This window comes from Oncorhynchus gorbuscha, linkage group LG20 (assembly GCF_021184085.1).
Source record: "Oncorhynchus gorbuscha isolate QuinsamMale2020 ecotype Even-year linkage group LG20, OgorEven_v1.0, whole genome shotgun sequence".
Lineage (NCBI taxonomy): Eukaryota > Metazoa > Chordata > Actinopteri > Salmoniformes > Salmonidae > Oncorhynchus > Oncorhynchus gorbuscha.
In genome coordinates, this window is record NC_060192.1 from 23,063,105 (window position 1) to 23,075,446 (window position 12,342).

Below are 12,342 nucleotides of genomic sequence, written 5' to 3' on the forward strand. Positions count from 1 at the left end.
TGCTTCTACATCTGCATTTCTTGCTATTAATGGTTTTAGGCTGGGTTTCTGTTTAGCACTTTGTGACAACAGCTGATGTGAAAAGGGCTTTATACATGCATTTGATTGATTGATGATGTGACCATCTGTCAATCATGCACATGGCCAAGAAGAAGACACCCCACCACGTCTGAGGTGCGAGCTATGTTATGTTATTTTATTGTCTATTTATTGTGTATATATCAGTCCAAATTGACACACAAACAGGGCACTCTATTGGATGAGTAGGCTTGGTTTGTTTATTTAACTGTTATTCACTGATATACATTAGCCTTCACAGTCTGGTGAGCTAGCCAATATTTTGAAGAATCACTTCCAAACTGTATGCATGTAGGCTACATAATGTGGGCTATGTGACTAACATAGTGCACTATCAATAGTGGAGGGAAAAACATCCAAACCATTCAAGATGAAAATACAAATGCAGGACAAGGTATGGCAACTCTGTGTTTTCATATAGTATGATTATAGTCTGTCTCTGAGCACATGGTGGTCCTGAGTAGCTTAGCCAATAATAAGTCAGTGTTACTGCGAGCCAGTCACTGCATTTTATTTGCCCTGGACCAAGATTCCTTTGGGTCTAAACTTTGATGGAGTAGACTTCAGGCATATTTTCCATTTTTTAAATAGTGACCAAATACAGTAATGACTTGGCAACAATCCTCATTCAGGCTGAAAATGGTGTGGGTTCCCCGTAATATAAACGCAGTAGTACTCTATAATGTGATCAGAACAAAATACATGTTCACAAATCAAACCACATCATTCACATTACATTTGACCTCATGTATCATTAACCCATACATAGCCTACCCACAAAAAGGCATTGTAGTCAGGGCACAGCAGCACCATAAAAAGCCATTCCCAGATTCTCCATGGCTCTGACTGAGATTATATCAGATGTGTAATCTCAGTGGAATGTACTGATCCTACGTGCCAGCTGTCCTCTCAACACATAAACAGAAAGTGTCAGCTAATACACACAAACCAATACAAAGATACACACAGTTAATACAAAATCCCAGCTATGTGCTTAAAAGGCACTGCAGCAAACTACAAACTCTTATGTGCCCTCCCCATCCCCATATTGTGAAACATCCGTTTCTAGAGTTTCTTTTTGGTTTTAACTAGGCCTTTCTCCACCAGGCATCGATAGAACTCCTGGATGTATGTGTACACACACTTCCAGTCAGGCTCACGCATCCGCAGCAAGTCTTCCACGTCCAGCAGAGGGGGGCAATCTGCCAGCCTTCTACAGCCAAAAGAGAGAAGAGAAGAGGAGAGAGACACAGGCCTGAGCAATCACAATCATTGTCCCCAGGCAGGATCCACTGGCAGCTGAGCTAGTGGACAATACAGATTTTATTTTTTTCCTGAGAGAAGGTATTTTTGTCAAGTTCAATCAATCACTGCACAGCCCTTGGGGCCTTCTTGTGCATCTATGAGTAGAACGTGCATTTTGTCAGAGTAGGTTTTCTGTGGCTGAGGGTGTGTGTGTGTGTGTTTGTGTTTCAGTGTTTGTTTAGAATAGATACATAGGAAACTCACTCTGCGGTGCTGAAGGCCAGCTCAAAGTTGTCTTTGCGTGCGTTGGGGTTGAGTATGGAGTACTCAAATGCATCTGGGAAGAACCTGTGCACCAGTGCACAGAATGCTATGCCATCACTCCAACTGGAGGAGAAGTTGCGGATGTCCACCCCCTGCACATGGTAAGGGAGGAGGGGACATAAAGGGAACACCAAAGAGAGCGAGGAGAGGGAGTGGATTTACAAAGACATTGATCAAGTGAAGTAAGGCTATTGGTATGCTGGGGATACTGTGGGTGTAAAACAAGAATATATTCATAAGATAGTGAGTCCTCAAATGCTTACCTCATATGGTTCAGTTTTGGCCCTGCACCAATCCAGTAACATCTGCTTGACATTTTTCATGTTGGGTTCTGCAACGACAGGGGAACACTGATGGGCTGGTGCCATAGCTGGGTTGGCCATGCTGGGGAGAGAGGATAAACACGTTATTTAACACACTCCTCGTATCACAACTTAGACATGCAGAATTTGATCGATCACACGTGAAGCATGGCTGGCTGTTAGCTCAATGACTCACCTGCCAGTTGTTTTAGTGAAGGAGTTGGTGGTTGATGCAGAGAGTTGGCTGTGCACTGTAGAGAAACAGAAGGGGTCATGTAGTGATTTTGAGTAGGGAAGCAGGTCATCTCTCACAATCCCACTTTGATTTGAAAGCTTGGAGAGAGATAGAGAGTGTGAGAGAGCGAGAGAGAGAGAGAGAGAGAGAGAGAGAGAGAGAGAGAGAGAGAGAGAGAGAGAGAGAGAGAGAGAGAGAGAGAGAGAGAGAGAGAGAGAGAGAACCAGCACTTGGTATGCCTCTACTGATAGCTACTTTATTGAGGAAAAACTTTACTTTCTATGCCTGATATGTGATATGTGGTTATCCCACCGATCTATCTTCAGATGAATGCACTAACTGTAATTCGCTCTAGTTAAGAGCATCTACCAAATGACTAAAATGTAAAAATATGTGTGTGTTGCGTCCTTCGCAGGGATATGATACTAACTGTGGGATCTTTGCTGGTGGTTGCTGGTCTGGCCTCTGTTCATTCCCATCCGTCCTGTGCCTGCTTTAGTCAAAGCCTGCTGCCTCAGGTCCTCTTGCCTGGACCCCCGCTCTTTCTCTCGCTTCTCTTTAGAGAGAAGTAGAGGGAGAAAAAGAGAATTGTATTATTAAAATTGGAAGTAGGCCAGTGAGTGGACATTCAAAGGGGTTGTCAGGAGTGATAGCAGAGATGCAATCCTGTCACATTTCACGCTGAAGCTCTCTGATCTTACCTCTCTTCTTCTTGAGCAAGTCCCTCAATGCAGCGCGGATCATTCGCCTTTCATCAAAATCCACAGCTTTATCCAACTGTCAGAGATAAACCCATGTAGAAACCAAAAGATGAGGAGACCAAGGCCAAACTCAATAGTAATGGCGTCTTCTGTAGGCAATAACTCCACCATGGTTTGTTGTGTTATAGCCTAAATTCTAAATTATTAAATATATTTTCTCACCCATCTACACACAGTACCCCAATATTGTTGTTTTTAAAAAATGTTAGCAAATTTATTGAAAATAAATACAGAAATATCTCATTTACATAAGTATTCACACCCCTGAGTCAATACTTTGTAGAAGCACCTTTGGCAGTGACAGTTGGGAGTCTTTCTGTATAAGTCTTTAAGAGCTTTCCACATCTGGATTGTGCAACATTTGGCCATTATTATTAAAACAATTCTTCAAGCTCTGTCAAATTGGCTGTTGGTCATTGCTAGACAACCATTTTCAGGTCTTGCAATATATTTCCAAGTAGATTTAGGTCAAAACTGTAGAGTGTGAGCCACTCAGGAACATTCACTGTCTGCTTGGTAAGCAACTCCAATGTAGATTTAGCCTTGAATAACTCTGAATGCTCGGCTATGAAAAGCCAACTGACATTTACTCCTGAGGTACTGACCTGTTGCACCCTCTACAACCGCTTATTATTATTATTATTTGACCCTGTTGGTCATCTATGAACGCTTGAACATCTTGGCCATGTACTGTTATAATCTCCACCCGGCACAGCCAGAAGAGGACTGGCCACCCCTCATAGCCTGGTTCCTCTCTAGGTTTCTTCCTAGGTTCTGGCCTTCCTAGAGAGTTGTTCCTAGCCACCGTGCCTCTACATCTGCATTGCTTGCTGTTTGGGTTTGTAGGCTGGGTTTCTGTATAGCACCTTGTGACATAGGCTGATGTAAAAAAGGGCTTTATAAATAAATTTGATTGAAATATGATTGATTGTGTTTTAGTTTATTGTCCTGCTGAAAGGTGAATTCATCTCCTAGTGTCTATTGGAAAGTAGACTGCACAAGGTCTTCCTCTAGGATTTTGTCTGTGATTAGCTTTGTTTCTTTTTTATCCTGAAAAACTCCCCAGTCCTTAATAATTACAAACATACCCATAGCATGATGCAGCCACCATTATGCTTGAAATATGGAGAGTGGTACTCAGTAATGTGTTGTATTGGATTTGCCCCAAACATACCACTTTGTATTCAGGACAAAAAGTGAATTGCTTTGCCAAATATTTCACTGTGTTACTTTAGTAAACAGGATGCATGTTTTGGAATATTTATATTTTGTACAGGCTTCCTTCTTTTAACCCTGTCAATTATGTTAGTATTGTGGAGTAACTACAATGTTGTTGACCCATCCTCAGTTTTCTCCTCTCGCAGCCATTAAACTCTGTTTTAAAGTCACCATTGGCCTCATGGTGAAATCCCTAAGCGGTTTCCTTCCTCTTCAGCATGGTTTTTGTAGGGTTTTTGGATAAATGCAGAAAATAAGGTCTGTGGTAAACCAATGCAGAGGAGATCTTATACAATTACATCAGCTAATGTCACTTTTTGTGAATTTTGAAGCATTTATGTCATTAAAAAACCCATAACGCACATACAGGCTTCCTAATTCACAAAGGTCATGTTAACTGACTGATATCATCTCATAGATCAAAACGTATAAGATCTCATAAGCCTATCCTTTCTCCATTCATTTTGCCCATCGGAATGGCTGAACGAACTAGAGGTAAATCATTTCCGTTTTTAGGACTACAAGCTGGCGAGATTTATAGCAAAGTTTATGGAAATACTGACAATACATGTCTCCCTGCCCTAACAATGGGAGTCGCTGTGTACAAAGCGGCATGGCAGGCTGTCTATCTCTCACCTTTCTTTGGATTGGCGGATACATCTCATTATTGTAATCCTTATTTGAATATCCAAAAAGGGGTTGTTGACTAAATTCGACACTTATTAACCTCCATGCTAAAAACTCCTTACTTGGTGTGCGAAACAACAAAAAAAGGTCACCTGCTGTCTATTGGCAGGTGTCATTGACCCAGCTTTACTCTACAAAATATGTCATGGAAATGCCAGATATAGGATAAATTATCTAAAGATAGCCTACACTGGATTTTCTTTATTAGGAAAATGTTAATGGAAACAAGTGTTTTTCGGAATAAGAAATCATTGGCGAATACTCTTGCAGGTAGGCAGAGCACGTGATGTCATCATGTGGCCTTACTATACCCTTCACTCCACATTTCATTCTAAATGCCTACTGCTTGCAAATGTTTTTTTCAACTGTAAACAAATAATGCTTCTTTGCAGGGCAAGGCCCTGACTTTCAAGAATGCCTGAATTGTTTCACCTTGCTTTTCTGGTTGGCTGGATGCAAGTTTCACCATCCAATTATTACAGATCTACAGGAGTGCAAGTCTCACCATGGCTCGGACTGTGGCGATACATTGGCACATGATAATTATTAGAATATGGCAGATATTAGTAAATTGGCTTCTTTGCTGCCCTTCTTGACACCAGGCCATCCTCCAAAAGTCTTCGCCTCACTGTGCATGTAGATGCACTCACACCTGCCTGCTGCCATTCCTGAGCAAGCTCTGTACTGGTGGTGCCCCGATCCCGCAGCTGAATCAACTTTAGAAGACGGTCCTGGCGCATGCTGAACTATCTTGGTCGCCCTGAAGCCTTCTTCACAACAATTGAACCGCTCTCCTTGAAGTTCTTGATGATCCGATAAATGGTTGATTTAGGTGCAATCTTACTGGCAGCAATATCCTTGTCTATGAAGCACTTTTTGTGCAAAGCAATGATGACGGCACGTGTTTCCTTGCAGGTAACCATGGTTGACAGAGGAAGAACAATGATTCCAAGCACCACCCTCCTTTTGAAGCTTCAGTTTGTTATTCAAACTCAATCAGCATGACAGAGTGATCTCCAGCCTTGTCCTCATCATCACTCACACCTGTGTTAACGAGAGACTCACTGACATGATGTCAGCTGGTCCTTTTGTGGCAGGGCTGAAATGCAGTGGAAATGTTTTTGGGGGATTCAGTTAATTTGGTATGGCAAAGAGGGACTTTGCAATTAATTGCAATTCATCTGATCACTCTTCATAACATTCTGGAGTATATGCACATTGCCATCATACAAACTGAGGCAGCAGACTTGAAAATTCATATTTGTGTCATTCTCAAAAATTTTGGCCATGACTGTATATACAGTGGGGAGAACAAGTATTTGATACACTGCCGATTTTGCGGGTTTTCCTACTTACAAAGCATGTAGAGGTCTGTAATTTTTTTATCATAGGTACACTTCAACTGTGAGAGACGGAATCTAAAACAAAAATCCAGAAAATCACATTGTATGATTTTTAAGTCATTCATTTGCATTTTATTGCATGACATAAGTATTTGGTTGAGTACAAGGATGAGTACAAGGAAGAAGGATGAGTACAACCCCAAGAACACCATCCCAACTGTGAAGCATGGAGGTAGAAACATCATACTTTGGGAAAGCTTTTCTGCAAAGCGGACAGGATGACTGCACCGTATTGAGGGGAGGATGGATGGGGCCATGTATCGCGAGATCTTCCCGCCCTTCCCTCAGTAAGAGCATTGAAGATGGGTCGTGGCTGGGTCTTCCAGCATGACAACGACCCGAAACACAAAGCCAGGGCAACTAAGGAGTGGCTCCGTAAGAAGCATCTCAAGGTTCTGGAGCGGCCTAGCCAGTCTCCAGACCTGAACCCAATAGAAAATCTTTGGAGGGAGCTGAAAGTCCGTATTGCCCAGCGACAGCCCCGAAACCTGAAGGATCTAGAGAAGGTCTGTATGGAGGAGTGGGCCAAAATCCCTGCTGCAGTGTGTGCAAACCTAGTCAAGAACGACAGAAAATGTATGATCTCTATAATTGCAAACAAAGGTTTCTGTACCAAAATATTAAGTTCTGCTTTTCTGATGTATCAAATACTTATGTCATGCAATAAAATGAAAATTAATGACTTAAAAATCATACAATGTGATTTTCTGGATTTTTGTTTTAGATTCCGTCTCTCACAGTTGAAGTGTACCTATGATTAAAACTAATTACAGACCTCCACATGCTTTGTAAGTAGGAAAAGCTGCAAAATCGGCAGTGTATCAAATACTTGTTCTCCCCACTGTGTGTGTGTGTGTGTGTGTGTGTGTGTGTGTGTGTGTGTGTGTGTGTGTGTGTGTGTGTGTGTGTGTGTGTGTGTGTGTGTGTGTGTGTGTGTGTGTGTGTGTGTGTGTGTGTGTGTGTGTGTGTGTGTGTGTGTGTGTGTGTGTGTGTGTGTGTGTGTGTGTGTGTGTGATGTCATTACGTCCAGCTGTTTTTATCAACCCAAGATAAATAGAAACATACCCTAGCAGGCAATTGTCATCTATTTTCTAAACGTCGACAAAAAAGTAATTGGACAAGATAATGGAAACAGTTTATGTGAAGTATGCACTACTACTACCTCACCAGTTTATTCAGGACTTCTTCATCCTCAATAGCAGATAACTGCTGACTGTTCAGTATGCCTGACGGTGTGTCACTGGGGTTCGTCTCGGAGGTCTCGTTTGCAAACACAGCCCCCGCCACTCCCTCATCAGGTCCCGCCTCCATGTCCAACGCACTGTATGGGACTTCTAAATAAGGTAAAGAACAGAGATAAGGGGACTCCAATGGCAAGAACTCCTACACAAATATCCAAAGAGCCAGAACAAATAACATCATTAGTTTGAATTTGTATGCATTATGGATCCCCATTAGTTGCTGCCAAGGACCTCTTCCTGGGGTCCAGCAAAATGAAGGCTGTAATATACATTATTCAAAACTATTACATTTCAAAACAGATTTCACAACACATTAAGTGTGTGCCCTCAGGCCACTACTCTACTACCACATATCTACAACACAACATCCATGTGTACATGTACGTGTCTATGCCTGTGACCCTTCACAGTCCCTGCTGTTCCCTAAGGTGTATATTTATCAGATTTTTCCACTTTCACAAGTTACTTGATGTGGAATAGAGTTCCATGTAGTCATGGCTCTATGTTGTACTGCGCACCTCCCATAGTGTGTTTTTGACCTGGGGACTGTGAAGAGACTGGTGGCACGTCTTGTGGGGTGTGCATGGTGTCTGATCTGCGTGTTAGTAGTTTGACAGACAGCTCGGTGCATTCAACATATCAATAGTTCTCACAAATACAAGTAGTGATGAAGGCAATCTCGCCTCTACTTTGAGCAAGGAGAGATTGACATGCATTTTAATATTATATGTCGTTGATGGATCCATGGCAAGCAGTTGCATAGCTAGCAGACATACAGGTAACTGCCAAAATAAAGGAAACACTTGACTAGCTGAGGGATACGAAATATATTGTAAGCTGGTGCTTCCACGCAGATGTGGTTCCTGAGTTAATTAAGGGACAGATCAACATTTACATAATGGGTATCTGAAGGAAAATGGGGGAGGGTCATGCTTTTTCAATTTCAGTCAAGGGGAGGTTTTAGTAATTTTTTGTATCTAGTCCAGGGGGGTCATGTAATTTGTAATGGATGAAATTTCAATATTTCTCTGTTTTATAATTAGTTGCTTATTAGCCTATATATCGATGTGTGCCCGATGCCACCCCTCATCTCTGATTCTCAGCTGGGGCTATATCAAGTGTGCCTATCGGCTATTTAGCGTGGTCTCAATCAAATTATCCATAGCCTATAGGCTATGAAGTGCATGCTCAGAGAAGCACAGAGCAAAGTTATATTTATAAGATAGCTGCAGGGATGGTGTAAATATATCTAGGCTGCATTGCACACTGCAAGGGATATTCCAACCCTGAGTCCTGGCCTGCTCTGCTCTTGCTGATCAAAAACATTTTAGTGTACTGCCTAACCAATGGCTGTGCTGTTTAGGGCTACAGTGGGAGTTCAGAAGGAGAGTCAAAGGTTCCTTCTGTAAATAGTTTTATTAGGTCTAGTCCAAAAAATGCTTTATCTTGCGCACGGACTAGCCTATAGCCTGTGTTCTGTTCAGTTTGAGAAGGAGAGCGTGAAGATAAAGAGGACCAGAGGTCAACTTTGATAGCTTGCTACTACTGTAATATAATTTATTAAAAACAATATGTTTCTTGCCCATGATGTATTTATCAGAGTTATTGACCTCACAATAAACCCGATTTGAGTAACATTGTTGTGCTGAAACTTGAAGCAGCAGTCACGGCACAATCAATCAGAAATGGAAGCTCATTGTGCTGAAAGTAGGCAAATTCGAGTTGACATGTAATGCTGACAGGACAAAGAACAGTTTCTAGAACTGCATATCTAAGGCTCTGGTCTGTCCAAGAAGTGAGGGTAAATGGTAGACATGTTCTCTGCTATCCACTTTGTTGTAATTATATTTTGGGGTATAGTGAAGGGTTCAGGGAGGGTTTAGGTCAAAGTATACTTTGCTGAAGGGAGGGCCATCCACTTTCATTTCAAAGAGGTCCAATTTTCTCCATGTAAACCTTATTATAAATAACATTCATTCCCTAAGCAACAACATGTATAAAAATGCCCAGTTGCCCATTATTTTAGATACCATGGCTTGAAGAGATCTCAGTGAATTTGAAGAGGGGTCTCAAGTGTGCGTAGGGGGTTTAAAGTGTGTGTGTCTCGGTCACCAGATCTTAACCCGATGGTGAAGGTGCATGAAGGTGGAGGAATTCAAATATGACGTCATTGTTATTAGCACTACCCACGGAGTTCTTAAACTACGGCGCGCAACATGGTCCAACGTGCCAGTTCATCAGCACAAACAACTTTTTCGTTTTGTCTAATTGCCGCCGTCATTGAACTAGAATTGGGATCGTGTATAATGTGTTAATGCCGATACAAAAGAAGAGTAACGGAGAACAATGTACAATACGTAGAATTTAGCAAACGAGGCATTTGTGTTAAGTCTTTATGCACCTTCACTATTGAACATTTATGGGAGATTCTGGAGCGGCGCCTGAGACAGCATTTTCCTCCACCACCAACAAAACACCAAATGATGGAGAATTGGTGTCGCATCACTCCAGACATTTGTCGAATCTATGCCAAGACCCAATGCCCTGCCCTGTTGATGCCCCATAAAGACACTATGTTGAGGTTTCATTTATTTTGGCAGTTACTTGCACATAGGCCTACATTAAACATATGATCATCTTCAACCATCTCTCTCTTTTCCCTGAACCAGAGATGCATCTGAAGAACGGCAGACTGACAGAGCAAGACAAGTGGTCAGAGGTTGATGATAAAGAGTGTGTGTGTGTACAGTATTTGCGTGCTAGAGATAAAATCATGTTTTTGGTGTGTGGAGATGAGAGGACTAGCCCTGTCTACATGAATCATTATAAGTACATACCATCATTAATGTAAGCTAGTTATATAATTACATTCATAAAGCTAACAGGGTTAGGCAGCATTGACATTTAGAGCGCTTGGGACTTATAAGGTTCTATCTGCACTTTTGTCTAAATGAAGTTATTGATGTAGCCTTGTTCTGTTCAAGGCTCTCTACCTCTATAGCACTAGATATACCACAATTTATATTAAGGTCAAAAGACTACTAGATACAAAACAAATTGCTGACTCCATTCATACCAATTAGGGTTCGGAAATTTAAAGACAATTATCTCAGAATCATCTTTTTGCAAATGGAACCTTATAGTCCTAAACTCTAGATTTAAGTTCCAACACCCAGTGATGTGCAGATAGCAGCGTTCTCATAATGTAAACGCATAACACCATCTGTTCGACTTGTAGTCTGTCCAGTAATCTGAATATAAACAGTGAGTGGGTCTAAACTGACATAAACCATGCTGCTCTAGAGAACTGTTTGTGTTAACACTGAAGTGCCCTCATTCTCTCTGCAAGCAGCCTAGACCAGCACACAAACAGTATAAAACATGTACAAATATAGTAATCTAGCTTCGCACATTGTAACACCAATCATCCATGAAATTTGCACAGAGGACAATTGATGGATAGAAAGACAGATGACAGACAGACTGATATTACTACACACACAGTAACTAAACATACAGTACATGAAGGGTAACATCAATTCATACAGAGGAAGCTAAAAGCTGTTATAGGAATTGAGACAACAGGAGAGTCAGAGTGATAGTCACACACCTACCCGTTTTGTGGGTTCTGTCTGTGTCTTGGGGGACAACGCAGCAGCTGTTTGCGACAGGGGATGGAGACTTCAGGTTTACCCTGATGTTCAGTTCAGTACCCCTGTCCCACTTTCTCCTCTTCCTCAGACTTGCACAGGAGAGTGCTCAGCCCTTTAACACCACATTCCCTGCCTCAGAGTTGGACCAGGATGGAGGAGGAGGAAGAACAGAATGAATCATGGGACTGTCGGTCCTCTCCTCCCTCACTACTTCCTTCAAAACCCTTCTCCTCAGTTGACTCTTATGTCATGCAAAACTTTAAGAGGCATAACTAGAGAGAGTACCATGTCTTTGTAATGACACCATTTTGACAAAAAGCTCTTAATCAACTCAGCGGGTGAGTGAAGAGTTGTTTAGAGAGCCCTATATACAAATAATTGGAAAGGAAGTGAAAGGGTTAAATACAAGGGAAGGAGGGGAGCAACAACACTGCCTTATTCAGGCAAAAAAGTGACTGTTCACTGTTTACAGAGAGCCAAGACATCCCTGTATGGAAAGATAGAACACACACACATTTGGCAGAAGATGGATAGCAAATCCAATCTACTCTCATTATGTTATTTTCTTAAGGTTGAGACTAGTGATGGGAAGGGGGGGGGTCGATACAATTACATAGAGATATTTGACGATATACAGTGCATTCGGAAATGATTCAGACCCCTTCCCTTTTTCCACATTTTGTTACTTTACAGCCTTATTCTAAAATGGATTAAATAAAAAAACATCCTCAATCTACATACAATGAAAAGCAAAAACATGTTTGTAGACATTTTAGTAAATGTGTTTAAATTATACTTATTTACATAAGTATTCAGACCCTTTGCCATGAGACTCAAAATTGAGCTCAGGTGCATCCTGTGTCCATTGATTATCCTTGATTGGAGTCCACCTGTGGTAAATTCAATTGATTGGACATGAATTGGATTGGCACACAGCTGTCTATATAAGGCCCCACTGTGACAGTGCATGTCAGAAGAAAACCAAGCCACGAGGACAAAGAATTGTCCGTCGACCTCCAAGAAAGGGTTATGTCAAGGCACAGATCTGGGGAAGGGTTGCAAAATATTTCTGCAGCGTTGAAGGTCTCCATGAACACAGTGGCCTCCATCATTCTTAAATGGAAAAAGTTTGGAACCACCAAGACTCTTCCTAGAGCTGGCGGCCTGGCCAAGCTGAAAATCGGGAGAAGGGCCT

The 12,342-nt window shown here is 41.8% G+C and overlaps 1 protein-coding gene across 2 annotated transcripts; it reads right to left on the reverse strand.

Annotated features, from left to right (window-relative positions):
* Nucleotides 1-170: 170 nt before the first annotated feature.
* Nucleotides 171-11,444, reverse strand: LOC124006652 (smoothelin-like). 2 transcript variants are annotated; one of them, XM_046316701.1, is made up of 8 exons: nucleotides 11,105-11,444; nucleotides 7,421-7,587; nucleotides 2,886-2,961; nucleotides 2,615-2,740; nucleotides 2,146-2,200; nucleotides 1,911-2,031; nucleotides 1,588-1,739; nucleotides 171-1,291 (listed from the first exon to the last, which is right to left on the reverse strand). In XM_046316701.1, the coding sequence occupies exons 2-8, from the start codon at nucleotides 7,562-7,564 to the stop codon at nucleotides 1,144-1,146; spliced, it is 822 nt and encodes a 273-aa protein (XP_046172657.1). In that variant the 5' UTR covers nucleotides 7,565-7,587; nucleotides 11,105-11,444; the 3' UTR covers nucleotides 171-1,143. The 2 variants fall into 2 exon arrangements, with proteins under 2 accessions (XP_046172657.1, XP_046172656.1); XM_046316700.1 differs by having other exon boundaries at nucleotides 11,109-11,439.
* Between the last annotated feature and the right edge of the window lie 898 nt (nucleotides 11,445-12,342).

Excerpts from the sequence above, each read along its gene's own strand:
- LOC124006652 (XM_046316701.1), bottom strand. The coding sequence starts at position 7,564 with ATGGAGGCGGGACCTGATGAGGGAGTGGCGGGGGCTGTGTTTGCAAAC. Across the intron at positions 2,032-2,145 it reads TTCACTAAAACAACTGGCAG|CATGGCCAACCCAGCTATGG; the intron begins GTGAGTCATTGA and ends CTCTCTCCCCAG. Across the intron at positions 1,740-1,910 it reads CCAAAACTGAACCATATGAG|GGGGTGGACATCCGCAACTT; the intron begins GTAAGCATTTGA and ends TACCATGTGCAG.